Raw genomic sequence first — 14110 nt, forward strand, 5'->3', positions numbered from 1 at the left:
GGGTCCTCGTGCATTTATTGCAAACGTTTTGAACTACAGGGATAGAGACTGTATTCTACGGGCCAGGAGAGAACGGCAAGACCTCTGCTTTGAAAATAACAAAATATCTATTTACCCTAACTATACTAGGCATATGCAGGAACAACGTAATTCCTTCCTGAGGAAACTGAGAGAACTCTACCTGCAGTACATGCTTTTATATCCCGCAAAGCTTAAGGTCCTAATGCAGGGGGGGCACAGTTCTTCAAAAGCCCTGAGGAAGCGTGGAAATGTCCAGAGATACAGGGGGACACACTCCCGCCACGAGAACCTAGACCAAGCAGTAAGAGATGGGGCAACAGACCTATGTCAGGGTCACAAGAAGGGGAGACATCATCTGGTAAGACTGCTGTCTCAGATAATAGGATCAGGGTTGGAAGTGACAGAGTTTTGCAGATGAGTGAGGACTCCCTCTCTGCCCCGGAAGCTGAGGAGAATAATGTGGCTCAGGACAATGGTGTATTGCCAGAGTGGCCAAATGCATCAGTGGACGTGGTCCCAGAGATGCTGCTTGAGCAGGAAGGGGATACAGAGGATGAGTGGAGGGAGGAGACTGTGTAGGGATGGCAGGGAGTTAACTGAATCTAGGAACGTTGTGCTAATAATTAAACAAACCATGCAGGCCGGTAAGAGACAGAACAGTGAACGGACGCAAGCGTGCAGGGGGCACGGGGGTAGGGCTCGAATAATCAAAAGACACATACCTAGCTGGCTGCGAACATTACTAGGGCATAGCTTAATTGTGATTGTCTAAGATGTAGAAATGTGTGGTGGAGGGGAGCGGTGCTTCCGGATTTCTGTAGAGAGGTTGGCTGGAGAGTGATTGCCCCAGTTGGGCTTATAAGGGGATGCGTGTGGCCTGGCATGACATTGAAAATTACATTTTTTACCAGTTTGTTGTTTGCAAATGGCCTTGGGGGTTTGGGTTGGAAGGGGGGAGGGGTGTTGATGTTTATTTGAGTGGGTTTGTTTCAAACATGTGCACTGTAGCGGTGGACACGGGGGTGGGCAGGATTCGACATCGGTGCCCTTAGTTAGTGCACTCCACATGGGGACGGAGTATACATTTCTATCTTGGATTGTGCGGGGACTGGGCACCTGTACTAAAATACTTAGGGCCAGATGTATCAAGCCTTTTACCGGTTGCAAACGGGCTGATTCACAGAATTGGCCCATTTGCGAGTGTTAAAAAGCCTTTTGGGATGTATCATCCCAATCACAAAATAGGGAATCTCAATTTTCGGGATGACCTATTTTGCAAATGCATTTACCTAATTGCAATGCAGGAAGCAGTTAAAAATTGCGACCTTGCTTTAAGCAATTACAAATTACCACCAACTTCAAGTTGGTGGTAATTTGCAAATTCCTGGAAAAACGCAAATTTTTGCATTTTCCTAAGTGCCATGTGGCGCACACACATGTCCTTAGGGCATGTATGTGTGCCACATGTGCACCCATATCTTTTTTGGGGGTGCATCAGGATGACCTTTTGACCCCTTATCACCCTTGTAATTGCATTCGCAATTTGCCATTACCAATTCGGTACTCGCAAATTGTGAATGCATTCCCATTCATTCCTCTGGGCAATTTGGGATTCGCTAATAGGGAATGTTAAGGATTCACAAAAAATTCATAAATCCTACATACATTGCATTATGCTATTCTTAAATAGTGAATCGGTAAAATTCACTATTTAAGAATCACAAAAGCAATTCTTGATGGGGGCGCTAGAGGGCGCATGACAGAATGGCCGCCCTTGGGTGAGGCTCCTGTAGCCTGGAAGGCTATTCGACATTTATCCTGGTTAACCGGCTCCTGTACTGGCTGGAATTACGCTGAGTTATAGATAAAGGCAGTCCCCAGCCTCGGTGAAATTTTGGTGAGGATCGGACGCTGTGAGCTCCCGCGGCGAGGCACTGAATTTCCCCCTGGCTAACCATCGGACGGCTGAGGTGAGGTGCCGGCGGCAGCCGTACCTAGGAAAAACCATGGCTGCACACGAGGAGTGCAGGCCGCCGACGCTGGAGGCAGGCGCGCGCCCGGGAACAAGACAACCGCAGATCCGATAAGGCCGCCCACAGAGCACCGTGCGACCCGGTGGAGACCCGGCGGTAGGCTGGCGCAGCGGGGATTTAAACGAAGGAGTGCCATGGAGCCACAATAGCGGGATCTTCCCCAAACCAGACCCTCGGCCACAAACTAGCTACATGTATGCTTGAGACTGCAAGTAATGGCGGCCTAAGATACGGCACGTCGTAACGGCAACCGCTGGCCCTATGCACTGAGCATTACAGCGGCGGCAGGAGGCCATCACAGAGCGAGAGGAGGCGCACTTAGAGACCTCTGGCAGAGAGGAATAAACAAGCAGTCACTCCGTGGGCTCGCCCTATGTGGACATAAGACGCAGACCAGTGGGGCAGTAATGGACACACAGTGGTGACTTGCAGTGCCTGGTGTAGCCCCACATTTGATCCTGTGATACAGTTGTCACAGCGCAGTGCTGGAAAACAAGAGGGTGATCACCAGGAGCGGAGACATTCACAACCGCATGCTTTGCATGGCCCTGCTGCTTGGGAGCGTGGACGATTTGATATCTGGCTGTCCAACGCGGTGGGTCTAGGAGAACAGTGGCCGTAGCCCTTGCAGTCCACTGTGCCGTACTATGGGCCAAATATAAGGTGAGCTCCAAATCCCTGCTTGTGGACGAATTGAGAGTGCAAGAAAGCCCCATGAAGAGATCCGGAAGTAACTACGGTCGGAGGCCGGTTGGGAGCGGACGAGAGACCAGAGTACCCAGATCCGAGCAAACATGGGGAAATTGGACGCCCGACAGCCTAAACTTACCTTTGAGACTGCGAAACAAAAAGGTCCGAACTCCACTCCAGAGAATATAGTGCCGGTTGGAACGGACCAGGCAGCAGGCGGGTCCTCAACCAATGAGATGAATGTCCAGCAGATCCTACAAGAAATGAGGCAAGGATTCGCCACAGTAGTAGATAAAGTGGACAAAATGTCGTCGAGAATGGACGCAATTGTACACAAAATGGACCAACATGAGGAAAGAATAGTGGAGACGGAGCGGTGCATATCTGAAAATGAGGACATCACTGTGGGGCACACAGCGCAAATAACGCGGATGGACAGTTTACTTCGGGTCCTCGCAGCCAAGAACGAGGATTTGGAGGCCCGAAGTAGGCGCAATAATATATGCGTCACGGGGTGCCGGAGTCCACGAACACTGGGCGTATGGAGGACTATATCGAAAAGATGCTTTTGGCGACCATTGGGGCGGATGCTTTCTCCTCACAGTTCATAGTTGAACGTGCCCACCGGTCTCTTGGACCGCCACCGAAGCCAGGGACCCCACCTAGACCCATCATCGCTCGTCTGCTAAATTATCGTGATGTGGCCTTGCGAGCAGCTCGCGCCAAACAAACCCTGACCTACGACAGAGTGTCTTTTTCCATATACCCGGACATCACCCCGATGGTCCAAGAAGAAAGGCGCAAATTCATCACGGTTAAAAAGAAACTCCGCGCTGCATAAATTGATTACACCTTGCTATACCTGGCCCGGCTCCGGGTGACCCACCAGGGTAAACAGCGCTTCTTCACGAATCCGCAGCAGGTGGAGGATTACCTACGCACGCTGAAGAAACCGCAACGTAGACTGAATGGACGGGGCCCTGCAAGCCAAGACAACCCACAAGAGACTGATGAAGATTCCTGAGAAGCCCCCTGCTACAGACTAGATGCAGACTTACTGAACTCTGATTAAGACTGATGGCACTCCAAAGGTGGTAACGAGTCTGTGGACACTAGATGGACAAACAGCCGAATGGTACCGAGAGCTCCAGTGGTAACGTAATCAAGGCCCCACTCCCCCTCCTTAGACGTAGCCCAGTGGTCATGCAGGTCGGAGGGCTGAGGGGGGGAGGTGGACGTGTGACCAGCTAGAGATGTCCCCCAACAGGTGTACCCCTGTCTTAGACACTGTTGAATTGATGACAGATATGTTGTTGTTGGGAATCTGGGGAGGGAGGGTGGTAGACTATACTGGCTGCTTCAGTGGGTGGAGGGAGGGAGGGAGGGGGGATATGCGGGGGTGGGACTGTTTAGATGTAATTCTGAGTGTGGACTGTGTGCCACTAAGTAGTACTGTTTTCCTCCGGGAGGTGAGGGAGGGAGGGAGGAAGAGTATGGGATACTACAAGGCACAATGCGGTTTGGAGACACACATTAGGGGTCTATGTTGGGATGGTACGTACCACAGAAATGCTGCAGATTCACAGAAGCATTGGCGAGAAGGTCACTACATTAGGATTGAGGGCAGTGGTTTTTGGTTGCGAAACACTGGTGAGCGCCTAGTACTGGCGAGGTTCACAATTGATCTCCTGTATGCCCGTTACCTGACATGGCTGTAACTGACCTAAACCTTATCCCATGGAACGTGAGAGGGCTCGGGGACCCGCGTAAGAGACGACATATATTGTCTTATCTGGACAGACACACCATTCACATAGTGTTTCTGCAAGAGACGCATTTCAGATCCCAACCAAATAACACTTTTGCTGGTAGGTGGGCGGAGCATAGACTGTTCTCTTCTTATTCGACCTATGCCAGAGGTACAGCTATCCTGGTCAAGAGGGGCACACCATTTACACCGACAGGCGAGAAGCACGACACACAAGGGAGGTACTGTATTATGTTGGGGCAATTGAGGCATACATCAATCACGTTCGTATGCTGATATGGACCCAACATAGATGACCCACGTTTCTTCATTGAACTCTGGGCTAATGTAATTGACACCGGGACCGACCATGTAATCTGGGGCGGAGACTTTAATGTTTCACTGGACCCCGCGATCGACAGGTCGCAGCCGATCTCACATCACTACACTAAAGCGCGCGCCTCGCTTCATCTTACTCTCGCAGAGTATAATCTGATAGATGCCTGGAGACACCTTCACCCAACTACTTGTGAGGGCCCGCCTTTTACTGCACATGCGGCATCCTGGGCGGGTTTAGACTACATGCTTCTCTTGCAGGACTTGTGCCCGGCAATCTCGGTTATGAAGCATTTGGCCAGAACGTACTCGGATCACGCACCTGTACGTCTGACCCTGAGTGCGGAAGTCTTTGGCCCACCAAGAACACGTTGGCGCTTATAACCAACCATGCTCATAGACACAGTATTCCAAGAGGAGCTCAGGGAGTAAATACTAGACTTCTTCGAGCGTAATAAAGGTACAGTGGAACAGGTCAAAACCTTTTGGGAGGCCTTCAAGGTCACGCTTAGAGGGATTTGCATTGCTAAGGGATCTGGAGTTTTAAAAAGCATACAGAACAGATTGGCCACGACCAGGTAAGGCACTGGCTGCAATAATTGCGCTGGTGAGGCACTCGAATGTGGTTTTGGAACTCGAGGGACTGGATGGGCTGGTCTACAGAGACACGGCGCACATCTTGAACGCCTTCACAGCGCACTATGCCAAACTATATAAATCCACAAGAACTGGGCCGCTTCACTTGACCGAATATCTGGAAGATGTGTCTCTGGGATGGCTCAGCGATGCACAACAACGTTTCCTGAGCACCCCGTTCAAGCTGGATGAAGTGAAGGAAGCTATAATGCACATGCAATTGGGCAAAGCCACTGGACTGGATGGTATTCCAGTTGAATTTTACAAAACGTATATAGATTTCATGGCCCTGATATTACGAGAAGTCTACGAGGATGCTCTAGAAGTGGGGCATTTACCCCCTTCCATGAGGGTAGCTCTCATCACATCCTTACTCAAGCCGGGAAAATCCCCTACTAGTTGTGACTCATACAGACCCCTGTCCTTACTCAACTGCGATATTAAAATTCTGGCGAAATTTATAGCCACGCGACTTAATCTAATTATGGAAGGTCTGATATTACCTGACCAGGCTGGCTTCGTTCCTGGTAGGGCGACATCCCACAAGCTGCGAACCTTCTTTACTGTCTTGAATAATGTCTCAGAGGAACTGCCTATGGCGGCGATATTTTTGGACGCGACCAAAGCGTTCGAATCTTGGGTGGAACTACGTGTTCGGGGTGATGTCTCGAATGGGGTTTCCGCCCATATTCCTATCCTGGATTAAACTGTTGTACACTTCGCCTGCGGCTAAGGTACTAATCAACGGGAAGATGTCCCAGGAGTTCCCAGTGATGAGGGGCACACGACAGGGGTGCCCATTGTCGCCCCTATTATTTGCTATCGCGGATGAACCATTGGCGCCGAAGGTGCGGCAACACCATAACGATAAAGCGTTATGCTGTAATCAACGACAAATTTTGATATCCCTATATGCAGAGGACATCACGCTATACATAAGGGACCCACAGCAAAACATGAATGCTGTCCTTCCAGAGTTCATAGTCTTTGGCGAACTATCGGGTGTAACCATAAATTGGAGTAAATCATGTTTTTTTCCCCTCACGGCAGTGACCACGAAGTTCCCTCTAGATTACCCTATGACTTGGTGCGAAGATGAGTTCAAGTACTTAGGGATACACGTAACCAAAGATAAGGAGGAGTTAATGAGGCTCAATTATGGCACGTCCATATCCCGCATTACTGACAAGGTAACGCGTTGGATCACCCTGCCACTGTCACTAGCAGGCAGAGCATCCTTGATAAAAATGGTCATTCTACCGCAATTATTGTATTTATTCCTAAATATTCCCTTTTACCCTGGACTGTACTTTTTTCAACAATTGCGATCCAAACTTGTCCGGCTGGTATGGGGTGGGAAAAACCCGAGACTCGCGTGGGATACCCTAACTAGGCCCTATACACAAGGGGGATTCGGCATCCCAGATCTCAAATTATATTATTATAGTGCACAGGCGCACTATGCTTATTTTTGGGTGCACCCACCTCGATACACGCCTCAGGTGGCCACGGAGCACTGGCTGGCTCTGCCGATTCCTATCGAGGGTGCATTTCATATTCCGCCCCAAGGCAGAGATAAGACACCTACAACAGTGATGGCTACAACAAATGCTTGGCGTCAGTTGGATAGGATGCTGGAGGCACCCATGCTCTACTCACCACTATTACCCCATGTATATCATCCGGCTATGCCTCTACTACAGGAGTGCACTTTCCATCAGCTTGCTAAGCGTATACATGTTCAAACATGGGGCGACCTATATGTTGACGGTACGTTTCGCTCTTTGGAGCATATGTTTCGAGATGCTCACTGCTCCCCTCTTGACACCTTTCTTTATATCCGGCTCCGTCAGGGTATTAGATCGCTGACGGATGAGTTTCCCACTGAACCCCCAATCTTTATGCCGCTACAGCGGATTCAGGGAAACACTGCCAAGAAGTTAGTCTCCACAATCTATAAGACAGTACACACACTGAGAGACCACCCAATCCCCATTTCCAAGACGAAATGGGACCAGGAACTGGGGTTAGAGCTAACAGAAAGACAGTGGACCTTCTGCTCCCAACAGACTGAATGAATTTCAGCCAGCAGCAGGCTTAGGATAATACATTATAAGTATTTACATAGATTATACTACACACCAGCCCGCATGCACAGGTACGGATTGCGCAACTCGGATGCATGCGATAGATGTCATGCCCCAGGAACTGATTTTCTGCATTTAGCATGGGCATGCGAGGCAGTACAGAAATACTGGCAGGAGGTCTTCACGGCCCTGGCTATGATGATAAACACCACAGTGCAACCTTCCCCAGTTATGGCACTTCTGGGATATGTGGAACCCCTTCAGGCTGCACACCGCAAGTTTGTTGCGCTAGCGCTGCTATTAGCTAAAAGGAAAGTGGCGTGTTGATGGGGAAGGGGGAGAGCACCCAAATTCAAAGATTGGATACATGACCTTATACAATGCCAGGAGCAGCTAGATACATATGCTGAACTGTTACCATTGGCGTCCAGACCTAATGATATATGGGCCCCCCTAAAATGTTATTTAGTAACCCAAGACAATTCAGACAGCCGAGAGGAATCAGTTATATGAGGCGTGTATTGGTAACAGTTTGCTCTAAGCCTCATAACACGTGGGTGGTAGGATAGGCACGAAGTAAACAGCATGGACGACACTAGAACACAGAGTTTGGGCTGGGGAGAATGCAAGTGCGAGGGGCATGTCAGTAAGCGAGTTCACTACGACATCTAGTGCCAGCCTGATTTATGCCTCCTATTCTATTCGATATAGGAAGGTTGTGCCAATACCTCTGTGTTTAGATGATGTTCCACACAGACACGAAGCTTATTGTACTTTTTCCTTCTAAGAGAAAGTCATAAGAGGCCAGCATACTATGTATGCAATTGAAGGTGGGGGAAGATTAACGATTGTACTGATGATGTCTCTGTTGTAGAGGGCTCATAGTCGTGACTGGAATAAGTGACATATTTTGTTGTTCTCTTTAAGCTGTACGCAACTTACCAAATGCCCGCCACTGTGTACTGACGTATGCTAATGACGAACAAATGTGACGATGTATGTACCTACCGTGTTCATTACCCTAACAAAAAATTCAATAAATAAAGTTTTTAAAAACAACAAAAGCAATTCTTGATACATCTGGCCCATAGAGTGTTAACTTTCCTCAAGCTGCACCATATTTTGATTGTCTGCCTCCAAGAAATGCACCTGGATGATTGCGGCGCAACTAGAGTAGCTAAGAAGTGGCGAGGACAAATATACCATCATTCTTCCTACTCCACTTATGCTAGGGGTACCATGGTTTGGGTGGCCCCGGGCACCCCATTTACGATGATGTATACTGATTCTGATGTGAGTGGCAGATACGTATTGCTGCAAGGGTCCCTAGATGGTAGGAAAATTGCCATTCTGAATTCGTATGCCCACAACGTAGCTGACCCATAATTTTCCAGGTCACACAGGAATTACTCACCAATGAAGTAGACGCTCCATTTATTTGGATGGGTGATTTTAATTGGTTGCTGGACCCGGCACTTGATAGAGCCCCCTCGAAGGTTGGCACACAACCGAGGATGACACAAATGCTTAGTAGGGTCATGCAGGATCTAGGAGCTCATGATATTTGGAGGGAGACTCATTCCACACTCCCACTGTTTACTTGTCAATCCCTGATGCATTGAACTCAGAGTAGATTGGATAGAGTGCTGGTGTCGAGGTCACCGCCATTCACTGAGACAGGGGTGACTCATCTGGTGTGTTTTATGTCTGATCACTCACCGGTGCGATGCACGTTGAGATGGGGGACTTCTGTCCTGTGCCGTAGATGTTGGAGGTTCACAACGGATATATTGGAAGATCAAGTGTGGAGGGCTACCCTCACACAATCAATCACAGAGTATTTAGATATCAAGTGACCAGCATGAATGTTTAGCTGATATTTGGTACAGGTTGGACAGATATACCCTAAAATGTTATCGCCAGCGGCTACATGCCAAATCAGGTTGCATGTTGTCTTGGATCCTACGGAGGGAGTAGGCTCCCAAGATGACAACAGCCCTAATTGCCAAGGGAGGGAGGCTTGTCCTCACAAGACCTGGCATCTTAGAGGTGTTCCAACAGCACCTACAGCAGGTTTACACTGTAGACCCTGGGGTGACAGCAGATAGGCACGTCCCAGTCGTCGGAGACTTGGCACTCCCACAGCTTCCGCCGGATGGTGTGGAGTAATTAGATGCCCAGATCACTGTCAGGGAAATTCAGGAGGCTCTTCGAACCATGCCGGGATCTAAGGCCCCAGTGGCAGATGGGTTTCATATGTCCTTCTTGCAGGCATATTCAGCACAGTTGATGCAGCCTCTGTTGCAGGCATATGAGGAGGCATTTGAGTCAAGAGTGTTGCCTTCCTCAATGCGGGAGGCTAAAATTGTCATGCTCCTGAAGCCAGGGGGGAATGCCCAAAACCCCTCAGCATATCGACCAATCATGATGATCAACTCAGATGTAAAAATGTAATGTAAAGCCCTGGCTACAAGACTGGCCCCTCACATGACTCATTTGATCCATGAGGATCAATGTGGGTTCATTCCATCTTGTAACACAGGCATAAATATTAGATCATCCCATTTTTTACATGAAACGCTGCCCTTAGTGTCAATAGACATGGAAAAGGCCTTTGATTTTGTAGACTGGGGGTATTTGTTAAAGGTGCTCAGGGTGGCAGGTTTTGGTCCAAAGTTTAGAAGATGGGTCCAGATCCTGTATACAGTGCCTAGAGCTAGGGTTAGGGTTGGAGGGAGCAGGTCAGGTGAGTGGAGGCTTGATAGATGAACATGCCAGGGTTGCCCACTCTCCCCGCTCCTGTTTGCACTGGCAATAGAACTGTTGGCGATTTCGGTGTGGAAGGATCTGGCCGCCTGGGGTATTAAGGTGGGAGGAACGCCTCAGGTAATATTGCTGTATGCGGATGACGCAATATTCAATATATCAACACCCCCAGAGGCAGTGCCAAAACTGTTGCTAGTACTAGAGGAGTTTGGTAATTGCTCCGGGCTGAGACTTAATAGGAGTACATTTTTCTTTTTCCACTGGCTCGGCTGGCTGATCAATTGTGGAGTCACTCCCTCAACTGGGACAGAAATGGGAGACCGAGCACTTTAGGTACTTGGCAATCCGGGTGGAGGGTGATGACTCTCGAATGCTGCAACTGAATATTCACAAAATGTTGGAGGCCTTAAGGGGTTTGATTGGATTCTAGAACTCCTTACCACTATCCCTAATGGGAAGGTTGGCAATAGCCAAAATGGTGGTGCTACCTCGCAGTCTGTATATGTTACAGAACACGATGTGTCCAATACTGAGACGAATATTCAGGGCACTAGACTCTCTTTTGATAGACCTTTACTGGGCGGGACGGCGAAGCAGAGTACCTATGAGGAAGGTGGGCTTGAGGCACCCAGAGTGGAGCTATATTATTATGAGGCTCAGCTGCAACACGAGACGAGGTGGTTTGCCCAGGGGAATAACTGGGAAAAGAGGCTCATATGCGACTGAGTGCCAGTATCTGAACTGACAACTTTATTTATGGAGGGGGTGGGGCCTCTGAGACAGCACCTTATGTGGTTAAGCAGGCGGCATTTATGTGGCAGTCATTTGTGGAGCAAATCCTTAGGCAAGCCCCATTCCATCGGGAATTGACGGTGTGGGTATTGGCCCCTGTCCGGAAAGCAGTGGCCAACATGTCATTCAAGGCGTGTCAGGAAGGGGTCTATGAACAATAAGCAGACTGAAAAAGTGATATTTAAGCATGGTGTGATGATCTTCCCCCTTGCCTGACCAATTAGATGGCACCTGCTGGTGGGGCGCCAGAGCCTCCTGAGGCCTCGGTTGCATCACTACTGCTCGAGATGAGGGCGGGTTTCAAGGCGCTAGAGTCCCGTTTTGACTCCCTGGATCAAACTATTGCGTCCTTGGGCACCAAAGTCCAGGCTCACGACCCCATACTGGATGTGGTGGAAGCACGTGTGTCGGACCTGTAAGATGGGAATGCCCAATCTTTGAAGAGACTGGAACGAACGGAACGCTTGCAAAAAGAAGTCGCAATCAAGAACGAGGACTTAGAAGCGCGTGGGCGACGCAATAATGTTCGCATAATGGGGTCCCGGAGACAGCGCCCATGGGCCGGATGGACCTCTTCATGGAGAAGCTACTTACGGACCTGTTTGGCAGCGAGGCCTTCACCCCGGGGTTCGTTGCTGAAAGAGCACATCGGTCCCTTGGCCCCGGACCGAATGCAGGCATCCCCCCGAGACTCATCATTGCGAGACTCCTGAACTTCCGAGACCGCGACACGGCGTTGAGAAAGGCGAGAGAACGTGGAGTAATTGAGTGGCAGGGATCGAAACTGTCCTTCTACCCTGATTTTACTCCAATGGTCCAGGAGGCGAGACAAAAATTTCAGGGGGTGAAGGCCACACTCCGTAACCTGGGTCTCAAATACGGAATGCTATATCCAGCGAGATTAAAGGTTGACTTCGGCGGCAGGTCCAAAATATTTGACACTCCTACGGAAGCCCAGGAATTTTGTCGCACGTACAAGACTCGGAACACGCGGAACTCGGTGGACGGCGCGCTCGTCTCTCCGCCGCACAGCGGATCGGACGCTAGCGCTAAACTTTTTTCAAACCCCGGGACTGGGTGATGGTTTGATCGTATTGGTTTGCATGGCTACTACGCTTTGGGGACATCGTATTGATTCATGTACTTGACTGATACATCAATTGGCAGGTCTGATGGCGGGTGGCCACCCCCACTTGGGTGTATCCTTTGTGCTGGTTCATTGCAATATCGGGGTCCACTTCTTGGGCCTCAGTTGTTAGCCTCACAGGCTGGAGAATTTTGAGGGTGATGGCCACCTTCGGGTTAGAAAATGGCTGGGTGGGGGGAGGGGGGTTGGGGTTGGACATTCATGTTATTTGAATTACTGTTTACAATTTATTATAGCATTGCGTATCACATCACCCCTGCATACAGGTCCTGACAAACAAGAGACTACACACTGGCCAGATGTCGCGGTTACGTAACATGTAGGGACCCTCTGACGTCACCTTCATGTCCTGGAATGTTAGAGGGCTTAATAATACCCGTAAGAGGAGGCAGGTGGGCGACTATCTTATTCGCCATAAGGTTGATATAGCATTTCTGCAAGAGACACACCTTCCTACTACAGATTCGGCCCGTTTTGGCTCTATCTGGGGTGCACACAGATTCTTTGCTAATTATAGCAACTACGCCAGGGACACTGCTATATTGGTCCACAAAAGAGTCCAGTTTACACTCATAGACGCGTCCCTGGACCCTGAGGGCAGGTATGTGATAGTCACAGGTAACCGCTATTGCCACAAAGTAAACTTTGCAAATGTGTATGCTCCAAATAGCGATGCACCTGAGTTCTTTCATGTTCTAAATGCGCGGATCATAAAACATTGGCCGAACCAATATCCATCGCCGATGTCATTCTAGCCATAGATACCCTGCGGGAATCTACTACCCCGGGATTAGATGGCTTTACTGGGGACTTCTATAAAGAGTTCAAGGACATCCTAGCCCCCCAGCTCATTGAGGTATATGTAGAAGCTCTGGAGAGGCAAAGTCTCCCCCCCACAATGCGTGAAGCTGTCATTATCCTCCTACCAAAGTCAGGAAAGGACCACAAACAGTGCAGCTCTTACCGGCCACTGTCCCTGTTAAACTTGGACTACAACATTTTTGCGAAAGTACTTGCCAACAGCTTTCACAGCTTTCCACATCCTTGAACCTCTGAACATTGTTCACTGTACTGCACAGAATACAGCCTGAAGTACCAGCGGCGGCGGTGTTACTTGACGCCGAGAAGGCATTTGACTCTTTGGAGTGGCCGTTCCTCGTTGAGGTTATGCAGCGCATGGGTCTGCCTTACGGCTTCATTGCAACTATTTCCTTACTATACAGCGGCCCATCTGCGCAACTACGCTTGAATGGCACTCTGTCAAGGCCGTTTCGGTTGCACCGTGGGACCCGTCAGGGGTGCCTCCTGTCCCCCCTATTGTTCATTCTAGCAATGGACCCACTAATTGGACATTTCCAAGAGCGTCATCTACACAGAGGCCTCCAATTCAAGAAGGGCCCCCTCTTAGCGTCCCTTTACGCGGACGATACAATCCTGTACGTCCGTGAACCCCACTTAAACCTGGCCCCTCTGATCCGTGTAATTGTCCGTTTTGGTAGGTTTTCGGGGTTGGGCATCAATTGGCATAAGTCCATCATAGTTCCGCAAACGGAGAGCACAGTCAAATGGGATTGTGAATTCCCCCTTGAATGGTGCCAGGACTCAGTATCCATATCCACCTGGACACCTCTCAGATCATACGCTTAAACTATGGACAGACCTTCCAAAAGCTAGAGGAACAGTTGGACAGGTGGCTGAAGCTACCTTTGTCGCTGGCTGGCAGGGTCCCATTTTAAAAATGGTGGTGCTCCCTAAATTTTTATATCTCTTTAACAATATCCCGGTGCCTCTGTCAGGCGGTTTCATTCGCACTCTACGGACACTCATGATCAGACTGGTATGGGGTGGTAAGCGC

At 49.5% G+C, this 14110-nt stretch overlaps 1 protein-coding gene across 1 annotated transcript in view; it reads right to left on the reverse strand.

The window, feature by feature from the left end:
- Positions 1-14110, reverse strand: part of LOC144784026 (syntaxin-binding protein 4-like) — a 1158996-nt gene that overhangs the window by 558701 nt on the left and 586185 nt on the right. The window contains exons 16-17 of the mRNA XM_078662726.1: positions 1260-1289; positions 38-48 (exon numbers count right to left, since the gene is read on the reverse strand). Coding sequence (XP_078518852.1) covers positions 38-48; positions 1260-1289 — 41 coding nt within the window. The remainder of the gene's footprint in view (positions 1-37; positions 49-1259; positions 1290-14110) is intronic.

Source organism: Lissotriton helveticus, chromosome 10 (assembly GCF_964261635.1).
Source record: "Lissotriton helveticus chromosome 10, aLisHel1.1, whole genome shotgun sequence".
In the NCBI taxonomy this organism is placed as follows: domain Eukaryota; kingdom Metazoa; phylum Chordata; class Amphibia; order Caudata; family Salamandridae; genus Lissotriton; species Lissotriton helveticus.